Source organism: Contarinia nasturtii, unplaced genomic scaffold (genome assembly GCF_009176525.2).
Source record: "Contarinia nasturtii isolate CC-2019 unplaced genomic scaffold, AAFC_CNas_1.1 Cnas_scaffold_5247, whole genome shotgun sequence".
Classification (NCBI taxonomy): domain Eukaryota; kingdom Metazoa; phylum Arthropoda; class Insecta; order Diptera; family Cecidomyiidae; genus Contarinia; species Contarinia nasturtii.
This window is the reverse complement of record NW_022202524.1, coordinates 4,885-17,367: the sequence shown is the minus strand read 5'-3', so window position 1 is coordinate 17,367 and position 12,483 is coordinate 4,885. Positions and strand designations below refer to the sequence as shown.

Here is a 12,483-nt window from a genome sequence, read left to right as displayed (position 1 = left end):
TAAAACACATTCCGGAGTAATAATATTAATTTCATCACCAATACATAGCTCTCCTTGGGATCCAAGTGGAACTGGTTTCTAACCAACGCTATTTGGTGCTCAGAACCACCAAACATAGTGTCACAAGAAACTACAATTATTAAACATATAATTATTTATTTTATTCAAATATACATTATTTTTACAATTAAAATAAATTAAAACACATAATGTTTCTATTCCGGATTATTTATATTTAGAATATAGATTTGTTTTTCACTTCACCGAGAAAAATATCAAATATGATATCAAACGTCAATTCCGCCATGAAAGAAAAAAAATGTATGAGAAACGTTTTGAGATTAAATTAGTTTGTTATGCATATTTTAGCAATTAAAACACATAAAATATTTTTATTCCGGATTATTTGTTTAGATTTTGGTTGTCACTTCACTGGGCATATAAATCGAAATTGACAATTGACAACAATCTATTGTATCAATTCTATTCTATTGTATCAATTGGATGTTTACATATTTTTTCACCATGATGTACATGGCGCTGATTCCCGATTTTATATTTGTTCGCCAATGTCGCGAGCATGTGTGAGTCCGTAAATGAGCGTTGAGAGAACTTTTCATACTAAATGTTCTGGAGCAAACAGTGCATTTGAATGGCTTCACGCCATTATGGATTCGCATATGCTGCTTCAGATTTGACAGATTTGACAAATATCGAGTTGTGCTTTTACATAAATGACATTGGTATTGAGGACATTTGCATTTTGTCTCGTGGTTAATCTTGTCGATTTCTTGGATAAAACCATTACCGCATTTCGAACAACCGAATGGAAATTGTGCTGCATGGACTATCTTATGCCGCTTCAGAGTAATCTTCTCTTTAAAAGCCTTTGCACATATTTCACACACAAAAGGCTTCTTTCCGGTGTGAACTCGTATGTGGCGTGTAAGTATTGACTTGTACGATGCCGAATAATTGCATATATTACATTTATGCTTCTTCAGCTGTGGCGCAACCTTCGTTTTCTTTGATGTTTTGCCTTTGCGTGCTTTCTTTGCACTTTTTGGCTTCGTTCCATTGCCTTTTGATGTGTGTGGCATTTCATTACGGGTTGAATTGTCAACATTAGCGCAAACTGGACCATTATCATCGATTCCACCTTCGCCATCATCGTGTGCTGTATCGCATTGCTTCTTAGCACATTCATCTTCACATTTGATTTCCTCCTTGATATCGTTGTGCAAACAGTCGTCGTCACTCTCGCTCTCCGATTTGATGGTGGCGCCCGTTCCAATTGGCGATGGTGGCGGTGAGTACTGAATCATATCATTCGGCTCTTCTTTGACGGTGGCTTCTTTCTTCACCGTGATTTGTGAACACCTTGGCCTGCATTTGCACTTGTGGCCAACCTTTCCGCCACTAACATCCTTACATTGAAATGGATTCATTGTCTTCCTGAATCAAACATGACGATAAATAACAGAGAAAAATAAATACATTTCATTAGTAACATTCAATAAACGAAGACTATTTGCACAAATAAAATTCTATGAAATTTAATTGGTGTGTTTGTTGCGTTAATTGTGTCAAATAGTTATTACTTTTTCGCACACACCTAGTGTGAAAGGGGAAAGTATTGCAATAGGTCAAAATTTACGAAACCTCAAAAACATGTTTTCTGGACGTTTCTGAGGTCAGAGAACCCGAATCAGGCCGTTTTGAGCATGGTTGTTGTGGGTCTGTTCCACGTCGTACGTCGTACGTCGTACGTCGTACGTTGTCCGCCGTACGCAAAATTTGTCCATCGATTATCTCACCACCCAGAAAAGTTATTTAAAATCTGACTTCACGGGATGATTGGGGGTCCCAAGGAATAGAAATCATTAGATTTTGAGCGATTTTGGTTGATGGAAAAAAATGTCATGCCTGGAGTGATACCTATGAAAAAGAGTCCAATTTTCGTCCAAAAGTCATACTTAATGAAGACTTAAACACTCAAAAATATGTATTGGGGGATTTTTTGGCACGAGAAAACCGAATCCGACGTTAGTTTTGAGATACAATCAATTTTTGAAACAGTTTCCTTGAAAAAATCACAAAAAATTTGGATTTTTGTATGGGAGCCATGCCTGTATGCTACCTTAATGACGTGAAACTTTGCACAGACTATTTTTTACACAAAAGTATAACATTCTGAAAATTTGAAGAGATTTCATTTAAAATTAGGGGTACCTCCCATACAAAATTTTCAATTGGCTCAAAAACGAATATTTTGTATGGGAGGTACTCTTGATTTTGGTTGAAATTTCTCCAAAGCATCCGAATGTTATTTGTGAAAAAAATAACCTGTGCAAAGTTTCACGCCATTAAGGTAGCATACAGACATGGCTCCCATACAAAAATCCAAATTTGTTGTGACTTTAGTTATGAAAAGTGTTTCAAAAATAATCTTTATGGCAAAATTAACGTCAGATATATTTTTATAGTGTTTTGTTAGAAAATAGAATACTTTCAAATGTCGTACAAATGGTTTCATCATGAAAGTATGAAAAATCTTTTCTCGAGTACTTCTGCTATTAAATTAAAGAATATTTCGATGCCAAGGCTTGAACATATTTTTTGGTCTCGAACTTTACGCCGCTTGAATGGCTTGAAAAATCGAACAAATATATTATTTTGAACTTTCTTAATAAAATACGCAACTACCACAGTGCGGAAAAGTTCGTCTTACTCCCGTAAGACTCTTTATTTTTGGATTAATTTTACGCTATTTCGATTTTTTGCGCAACAACGAACATAGAAACTGAAAACTTATGATCATGACGTCATTATTTCAATGCATAATATGTGTGTATGGTGGCCATAGACGCCATATTGGATATTAATTCAAAGAATTGACTTTTTTTATATGACGAAAAAATGTTGTTTTTTGGGTAAATCCAAGCAGATTTCAATGCAAATAATTATTTCACAGTTTTTATGAGAATAGCAACTTTGGAATAGTGTAAGAAACAGCATTCGCTTTTATTTTTCCAAGCGTTTTCTTTACTCACCTTGGTGTGTATGTGTGCCACGATCTGTATAAATGAACGTAAATGACAAAAAATCGAAAAATGTTGCCCACTTTCAAAATTCCTTTAGAAAATTTAGTTTCTTCCGATGAATATAACTTTGCTTTTATTGATTTGCAATTCGATTCAATTGTAATTACTTTATTTTTACGCTTTGAGATGGAATAATATGAAGACTAGGGTCTGCACAACGTGAAACATGATGACAAAATGACCGAGAGCGCAGTAGTTGGTACAGCCGAATGAAGTTCGGCATAAGAGACGATGACAACGAAATCAGTTCATCGTTTAAAACGGCGAATTGATGATATCTGTCAAACCGCGATCGAATTTGCTTTGCGCGAAGTTCAAAAGAGTGAGAAAAATAATGAAATAAATGACGTTTACATGTTTATTGGATCATTTCAAACAATCGTGTAATAAATAATTATCAATAATTATATAAATTTTCAAAAATACTCATACGTTAATTCTATTGAATATATCGAGAAGAGAGTATGTTATTCAGCGCTTATGGCTGAGTAATGTCTGAATAAAAACATACTCTCCTCTCCATATTTTCAATAGAATCATAAATAAATGTTGACGTTTTTTGTTTTATTCACCCATGAATTCAATAATGGCATGTTCTGTTCTATCATTGAAAGGTTTTTCTTCGAAAACTACTTAAATATAAAATCAATATCACTAATTGTTCCTGGAGTTCTCTGGAAATTCTAAAACTTTAACGAAACACCACAAAGTTTCTGCCGACTCTCCCACTTTCAGTCAAACAAATCGATTCCAGAAAACCATTGACTCCGAACGACGTAATTAGTATAGTTCCAATCTTCTTCAATTCCACACGAACGAAGCAAAGTATCATCATGGAAGTCAAGAGTTTCAACAAGTATATTTTACTCTATTTTTTAACCGCTCAAACAGTCTGCGCTCCCAAAACTTTGAATCAAAAATATTTAAAATGGATTCCATTAATAGTCCATTCGATAATAACAATTATTTGTACAGATCTTACCATCGATGACACATGTAATGTCAAAAAATCTCTAACTGATTGGTTGTTGGACATTTTCAAATTGATCATCATCCTCCCAAGTGTGTTAATGATAATTTCAAATATCTCTACTACAAAAACCAATTTGCAGAATATTCCGAATATTGTGCTCGACTTGATAGCTGATATCGAACGCGAGTTTGGTGTAAATTTCAGTGTTGGAAAATTTATACGATGTCACAATCGCAACATTTTCATTAGACTGAGTTTTCAGTTGTTTCAATTTATTTATCGTGAATTTATCCCTGTGTTTGCATGCAGCAAAATGATTGGAAGAATTATTGCATTCATGAATATATTCAATGTCGCGTTTGAACTCTTTTTTTTGTTCCACGTCGACTTGATGCATTCCATTTTGAAGTTCTTGAACACGAACCTGAATCGACATTCAAAACTGGAGAAACTCGATGGAAATCGGCGTTTCCATCTACTAAATTACATATCGTTTGTGTATTTGAAAATATGGGTGATTAAAAGTAACATTGAACGTCGTTTTGGTTGGACATTGCTGGCAGTGCTCTTAGATAAATTCATTCAACTCACAATTCATCCGTATGACATGTATCGGCTGATTTCTGGCAATGGCACTGTCATACAAATTATGCGTAAATATTTTTTTCACATATGTGGTCATATTTTCTCCAGTAAAATAAAGAGGCCTTTTCGTTTACAGTTTTATCATATTTTTGTTTCTCAACAGGAACAATCTGCTACTTTTCAATTGCTTTTGTAACAACAATGATTTTGATAAATTCATGCCATAACTATAGCACTCAGGTGATTTTTCCGGTTTTTTTCCAATATTATTTAATAGTATAATTTATTGTTTTCCATGCTAGAAAATTGAATTGATCAAAAACATTGGAAAACTAACGTTTGGCGTTGGTGACAATGAAAAACTACAATATGCCAAACAGGGGCTCTTATTACAAATCGATCAGTTGGACATATCGCTTAGTGGAAAAGGATTCTTTATCATCGATCGACGGTTTTTTGCTGGAGTAAATTGAGTCGTTTTACCTTATTTAGACCTTCTTTTTATACGAGATTTCCATTTTCAGATGGCTGGCGCTTGTTGCACTTATATCGTCATATTTATCCAGTTTCATATAAATGAAAATAAAGGTGGCAAAAATGTGAACTGAACATGTATTCTGTGAATGGATTTCTACCTAGATTTCTACGAATTTAATTTAATTTTCACTCGATAGACAAACAAATACATTGAAAACTATACGACACGATACGACATGCCATATAGAATTTGCATCTAGTTGGAAATTCGTATAAAATTCTACTTGTTCGTATAGTTTCATCTAAAATATCGTTTTTGTGTATTCTTTTTTGTGTAAATCTTCTTCATTTGTCTTAAGTTCCGCACAAAAGTGAATATAAAGAGAGATATTTTGCATGAAAGTATACGAGCAAATCGAATTTTATACGAATTGCCAACTAGATCCTGACATGTCGTATAAATGTCGATGTATTTATTTCCTGTGTGAAGAAAAGTAGTTTTAATATGTTGATATTGACGGATAAAGTATTTACGGTTTATTTAATATTTATTTCCCACATATCATCATTTTTGTTGAAAGTTGTTGTCGATGGTTGACTCCAGTGGCGTAGCAACGATGAATTTATGGGGGGTATCAAATCAAAACATGGGTTTTTCACAATAAAGAGTTCATATTATCCAGTGTAAGCTGGTTCTTAATGGGGAGGTACCATAGCCAAACCACTGGTTGACTCAATCTTGTCGTTGTTCATTTGTTGTGAATTTCATGTGAAAATAAAAAAAAATGGCTCACGAATAAAGTTCCATCCATTTGATAACTATTCCTTAATAGAAGAATGTCTATATGAAAATAGTAATATATTATTTCGAACTATAAAAGGAGCGAGTACGACGTTTCCCCCTTTGCTAAGCGAAATAAATCCGATATGCGGCGCTGATTTAAATGTCACTCTATGTCATTCCACAATGATACATTTTTTGACTTGACAATATATAAGCTCTTCATTCAACATGCATAATTTTTGAACGGTCGAGTAAAAAAAAGAAACATATCATAAAATATTCTTCTTACGTTTATTTTAAATTTATTTGTTTAAAAATAACAATAATTTCAATTTTTTTTTTCATAGATTGAACAAGAATCTAATGTAAAAAGTAATACCAATGCGACACCTACCGTTAAAATAGAAAAGGAAACTTATTTGGAATTGTAACATTTTGGTCCGCCATAACAGCATCTTCGTTTTGCTTCTCTGTGATTGGTCAAGTAAAACGAAGATGCTGTCATGGTGGACAAAAATGCTACAATGGATACCAACTAAGTTTCTTTTTGCATTTTTACGGTAGGTGTCGCATTGTCATTACTATTTACATTGGATTCTTATTTAATCGATGAAACATTTTTTGTTGAAATTATTGTAATTTATAAACAAATTAATTTTTTTATAAAAAAAAATTTAATAAATTTTTTAATGAAAAATGTTAGAAAAATATTTTATGACATGTTTTTTTTTCAACGATTCAATAATTATGAATGTGTATGCATTTTAAATGAAGAGCTTATATATTGTCAAGCCAAAAAAGTATTATTGTGAAATGACAGAGTGACATTTACATCAGCGCCGTATATCGAATTAATTTCGCTTGGCATAGGGGGAAATATTTTGACAGATAGTACTCGATCCTTTGGAATAAATTTTTTCACTCGAAACAAGGTAAGGTCAAGGTGAGTGTACGTGTTTTGTCACATGGAAAAAAGTCGTGCTCGATGATTTTACTGCTTTGATTGACGCTTTTATGTAGTCTATTCATATTTTGCATTATGTTTATCAAAAATACCATTCTACGGCACTACGGCATCTAATTAAACGAAAAAATCCACAATAATTAGTTGAAATTCTTGGAAAAAAGCATTAACCAGAAACCTTTTAATGAACTTCGTTTTTCCGTGGTTTTTCCATTGAAAGCATGAATTCAATAAATTCCAATAGAAAATCATGAACACCAATCGTAATTAGTATAGTTTCAACCTTCATCTTTTCCACATGAAGCAAACTGTCATAATGGAAGTCAAGACCTTCAACAAGTACTATTTACTCTATTTTTTGACCGCTCAAACACTCTGTGTCCCCAAAGCTTTGAATCGAAAATACATAAAATGGATCCCCTTAACAATCCATTCGATCATAACCACAATTTGCACATATTTTATAATCAGTGAGAGATGGCACGTCAAAAACTCTTTAGTTGATCGGATGTTTGATATTTTCAAACTGAATCTGATTGTTCCCAGTGTGTTAATAATAATTTCAAATATCTCTGCGAAAGATAAATTGCAAAACATTCTAAATATTATACTGAACATGAAAACTAACATTGAACAGGAATTTGGTGTAAATTTTAATGCTGGCAAATTTATACGCTGTCACAATTGCAACATTTTCATACGAACGAGTTTTCATGTAATTTTAATGATTTGCCGTGAATTCATCCCGGTGTTTACATGCAGCAAAACGACTGAAAGAGTTCTAACAACAATGAAAGTGTTCAATTTTGCATTTGAACTCTATTTTATGTTCCACATCGACTTGATGCATTCTACATTAAAGCTCTTGAATACGAGTCTGAGTCAACATTCAAAATTGAACAAAATCGATGAAATTCAACGTCTGCGTGTATTAAATTACATATCGTTTGTGTATTTGGAGATATGGATGATTAAAAGTAATATTGAACGTCGTTTTGGTTGGATATTGATGGCACTGCTTTTAGATAAATTCATTCAATTCACAATTTATCCGTTTGACACTTTTTGGCTTATTAGAGATCACGGAGGCATCTTGCAGATTATGCGTAAATTTAGCGACCTTTTTTCTTTCGTCAAACGATTTTTCTTTCTTTTTTTTACTCTTTTATTGATTTTAATAATAATAGCTTTTTCGTCAACAGGTACAGTGTATATTTTATTGATTGCTGTTGTAACCACAATCATTTTGATAAATTCATGCCATAACTATAGCGCTCAGGTGATTTCAAGGTTTTATTATTTCTTTGTGACACAATTTAACCATAATACATCCATTTCTATGCTAGAAAATTGAATTAATCAAAAACATTGAAAAACTAACGTTCGGACGGGGTGATAATGAAAAATTACAATATGCCAAGCAGGGGCTCTTATTACAAATCGATCAGTTGGACTTATCGCTAAGTGCAAAAGGATTTTTTATCATTGATCGCCGATTTTTCGCTGGAGTACATTGGGAACCGAATGTTTTACCTTAGATCTTCTGCTCATTTCAGATTTCTATTTTCAGATGGTTGGCGTTTGTTGCACTTATGTCGTCATTTTTATCCAGTTTCATATGTCTTCAAAGTCAACCACCACACAAAAGCATGTTTAATTCATCGCAATGCATAAGTCAAGAGACAAGCGCTAGTAGAAAACAGTTTAGACAACGCCTTTTGATGAGGAAAAGTGCCTTAATCAATTCTGATGATTTGAGCAATGTCACAGCGTTTCTGTGAGTTCAGAAGATCATTCGAATTAGCCGATTGTACTTACATCAAATCTAAGGAACTATTGTTCAAAAATTCTCTTAACATCAACAAGTAGACAAATAACAAATAATTATTGTACCACGCACATACATTGGGACATCGAAAAAACGACTGATTCGTGTTCCCTGGCTCTCAAAAAACCCAGAAAACATGTTTTTTGGGGGTGTTAATTTTTCGACCGATTTCAATACTTTATCTTACACACTAGGTGTGTGCGGAAAAGTAATAACGACCCAGCTTGTTATTTCAAATAAATATTTATTTCGTCCACAAAATGTATCACATGAAAACTGCCTAATGTGCTGCTTTGCTTTATTTACATTTTTGCTTACTTATAACCGTAAAACTAAACTAATAAATTACTTGAAATCATAAAGATCCAAGACTCAAACGGATTGTCTTATTTCTCAGATGAAAACTCAGCCAACTGATAAGGAGCTTGTGATAAATTCAAATTTTTAGAATTATATGACTACCAAACTTCACATTTTTTGGCCGGATTCATCGGACTTCCCATTGGGCAATTGAAATCATCGGCAAATTCTTGGCGATTTCTCAATGGTCCAAGTACACGAAATTGCCCTGGACTATGCACGTCTGGTATAATCAGTGATTTGATCGATTCTAAAAATATAGAAGGTAAAGGTGCTCACGTGGTAGGTCTTCAATAAAAATATAACATTAATTACCTGGTCTATATGAATTGCACCACGTCTGTGCTGCTGAGAGCCAAAACATTTGTTGTGCGGTGTAATTCAAGCCGGGCAATCTTTGTTCTCGGTCATTTTCTTTTTGCCATTTTCGATAAGCGAGATAAGTTTCTTTGATACCTCCATTATCGGCAATATTCTCTCCTTGTGTGTTGATGCCATTCAACTGCTCGTTTTCAGTTCGAAAACACATCAAAATTTGTATAGAAAAGAATGGAAAGGTAATAGAAATACAAAAAATTACCTTAAGTCCGGTCAACGGCTCTGTATAGTTTCCGTATTGTTCAATTATGCACTTTGCCTTTTCCAAATAATGAACCTTCGTTTCAGGTTTCCACCAATCAACCAAATTACCATTTAGATCTTTTTTTTTTTTCAAAGAAAAAAATAACATTTATTTATGTAAAAATTGAAATGTATACGGTTGATGACTACCAAATTGACTCCCCTGATCGTCAAAGCCATGTGTTATTTCATGCCCAATGATCATACCAATTCCTCCATAGTTCAAATATGTTGGACCTATTAGGAAAAAACGACACCATTAAAATAATGGAATGCAGTGCACTTCATCAAATTGTTTTTTTTTAAATATGCAGAACTTACGGTTGGACGAGAAGAAATTGCCCTGTAGAACTCCTGCCGGAAATTCTGTAATAATTTGATTGAAATTCAATTTTTAAAGAGAATCATCACGAAACTTGTATTATGTCATTCTAACCTATGCTATTTGAGATGGAAGAGTAAAAAGCGTTGACTATAGCTGGATCCGAATGCATGGTCCAATCGGTTTTGATGTATGGCTTACGAAATTCCTTAAAACCAAGATCAGTACCAAACACACTCAAATTCAAATAGGACAACAGATAGTTATTTTCGTCGATTTCTACGTTTTTGTGGTATTCTTCAATTTTAGAATCGTTCATCATTTCATCGGGATATCCGACGTATGTCGACATTGCTTTCAATTTATTGAGAGCCGATTGGCGTGTTTCGTCATCCATCCATTTGGCATCGTTTAAAATAAGCTCCATTTCATTGCGGATTCGATTCACCATATCCATAGCAGCGGCTTTTGAGTCTTGTTGGAAGTGCTTTCGAACATACAATGCACCAACAGCCATTGGCAAACTAAATCGAAATCGAAATTATGAAGCCATCTAATTTTTTGGAAAAAGAGAGTTTTTACCTTTCCTTAGTGAGATCAGTACATTCCTTCCATCTCGCTCCTTGTTCTTGTATACCGTTTACGGCCGTTCTGTAAATCAATTGCCTGTTGCGCAATTCACTAGTGAGGAAGAACGATGAATAAGATGTAATGCGCCACATCATATAGTTAGCGATGGTACGCTTGGGAGTGTCTTGCAATAATTGACCCAATTTTTTGAAGTAAGACGGTACACTAACTACGATAACTTCATTCTCGTTGACAGATTGGATTGACATCATCAACGCATTTATGTACGCAACCCATTGAATGTATGGATACATCTTTTGTACGTCTCGCAGCGTGTATGGATTGTACAGTGCTGTGTAGTTTCTTCGTTCTTCACTTGACGATGAAATCTATTATGAAAGAAAAAGAAAATAATCTTGGTTCACATTCGACTCTCTAGAAGAGCTAGTGGGGACTTACATTGGCCAATTTCATTTCAAACTGAAGTGATTCCTTAAGCTCTCGTTCAGCGTGCCTGCGATCGGCACCATAAATAACCGCCATATCCACCATATATTCATAGTACGCCTTAACGATTTTATCATCAAATCCTTTAGTCAAATATTCACGACTTAAACCCAATGCAGCTTGATCGATCTGTGAAAAACAAGTAATGTAAGCAATTTTATAACAAATTTCATCGTGAAATGAAATCGATACTTACTGCAAGTACTCGTACTGTTGAATTTTTAAAATCGGTGCCAATGGATAAATCAAAAATATAATCCATGCTGAAGCCATATTTACGGAATTCCTTAACGGCCCATGTCCAACTCCAGTCGGATTTTGTGTTCCAATCGTAACCCTTGACAACTGGCCATCCACCAAGTCTATCGGTGATATCGCGTAATGGTTTCAATCCAATTGCTTCAATCTGTGTTTTGTTCATGCATGCTTTATACAATTTTTTCGCCAAATTAAATGGTGGTGAATCATTTGGATTGATTTTCTCGCGAAGCAATGAACGTAGCTGCTCTTGGAGTTTATCCCCAACTATCGAAAATGGGGTAACTCCCGCTTTTTCATCCGGAATGATTGTCTCTTTCACAAATTTTCCGCATGCAAAACTGTAGAAAGGGTGCACCGAAAGTAAGCAGATATAATGTATGAAAACGAGGGTAAAAAATGTAGATAATTCACATCGTTTTATGATACGAATCTTATCTACATTCCGATTTAATTCAAAAAGTTGAAGTATCTCTTTTATGATCTACTACCTGTAGAAATCATTGCACGGATCTACCGATTCATCCATCTGGCCGAGAATACGTGAGGCTTCGTGGATGCAGCCAGGTGTTTGACACACGTTATCACATTCATTCGTTTTGTTTACGGGCGGAAATGTTTGATAGCTATGAATGGATTTGCAATTGGAAATTGCTTTGGAAAAGAAACGAAATATGTATTAAAAATCAATTAGAACTGTTCGAAATCCGAATAGTTTATACCAATGCCGGTGAGGGCTAGAATCGCGAATAGGCACAATTTTAACATTTTTTATAATTCAAATATTATTTGCGGCTAATTGAAGATCAGCACAGAATTGGTCATTAAACTTCTGAAAAAAAGTGTAAAAATTAGAGACTGTTTCTCAATATATGTGAGGAGGAGCGCTCTGAAGAGCTGGACGAGCACGTAGGAGCAGAAATCAATTTTAATTTTTTTTAACTTGTGATATTATGCTGCTCGTTATCAGTGATCAGCTGATCAGCTTCTCAAAGCGAGAATTTCTTCAAAAATATCCAAAGTGTTTTTCTTAGATTTTATGTATTATTCTCACTTCCCATTGGGAATTTACAAAATCCCTGTATTTCGACTTACCTTAAAGAAAGCTCGAGTGATGTGTTGAATTTCTG

General features: G+C 34.1%; 2 protein-coding genes across 3 annotated transcripts; both read right to left on the bottom strand.

Moving 5' to 3' along the window:
• Positions 1 to 311: 311 nt before the first annotated feature.
• LOC116351340 (zinc finger protein 91-like) lies at positions 312 to 3,213 on the bottom strand. Its single transcript, XM_031783429.1, has 2 exons — positions 3,054 to 3,213; positions 312 to 1,455 (listed from the first exon to the last, which is right to left on the bottom strand). The coding sequence occupies exon 2, from the start codon at positions 1,446 to 1,448 to the stop codon at positions 489 to 491; it is 960 nt and encodes a 319-aa protein (XP_031639289.1). The 5' UTR covers positions 1,449 to 1,455; positions 3,054 to 3,213; the 3' UTR covers positions 312 to 488.
• Positions 3,214 to 8,980: 5,767 nt separating this feature from the next.
• Positions 8,981 to 12,483, bottom strand: LOC116351338 (neprilysin-2-like). Of its 2 annotated transcripts, none has more exons than XM_031783426.1 (12): positions 12,449 to 12,483; positions 12,076 to 12,185; positions 11,845 to 12,007; positions 11,292 to 11,694; positions 11,048 to 11,224; positions 10,601 to 10,977; positions 10,133 to 10,542; positions 10,018 to 10,062; positions 9,847 to 9,933; positions 9,656 to 9,774; positions 9,391 to 9,577; positions 8,981 to 9,325 (listed from the first exon to the last, which is right to left on the bottom strand). In XM_031783426.1, the coding sequence occupies exons 2-12, from the start codon at positions 12,119 to 12,121 to the stop codon at positions 9,174 to 9,176; spliced, it is 2,166 nt and encodes a 721-aa protein (XP_031639286.1). In that variant the 5' UTR covers positions 12,122 to 12,185; positions 12,449 to 12,483; the 3' UTR covers positions 8,981 to 9,173. The 2 variants fall into 2 exon arrangements, with proteins under 2 accessions (XP_031639286.1, XP_031639287.1); XM_031783427.1 differs by having other exon boundaries at positions 12,076 to 12,182; positions 12,449 to 12,465.

Bases quoted from the DNA above. Each gene is read 5' to 3' on its own strand.
- LOC116351338 (XM_031783426.1), bottom strand. From the start codon at position 12,121: ATGTTAAAATTGTGCCTATTCGCGATTCTAGCCCTCACCGGCATTG. The intron at 10,063-10,132 runs GTTAGAATGACA...AAATTATTACAG, and splicing joins TTCCATCTCAAATAGCATAG to AATTTCCGGCAGGAGTTCTA. The intron at 9,775-9,846 runs GTAGTCATCAAC...AAAAAAAAAAAG, and splicing joins CGATCAGGGGAGTCAATTTG to ATCTAAATGGTAATTTGGTT.
- LOC116351340 (XM_031783429.1), bottom strand. From the start codon at position 1,448: ATGAATCCATTTCAATGTAAGGATGTTAGTGGCGGAAAGGTTGGCCAC.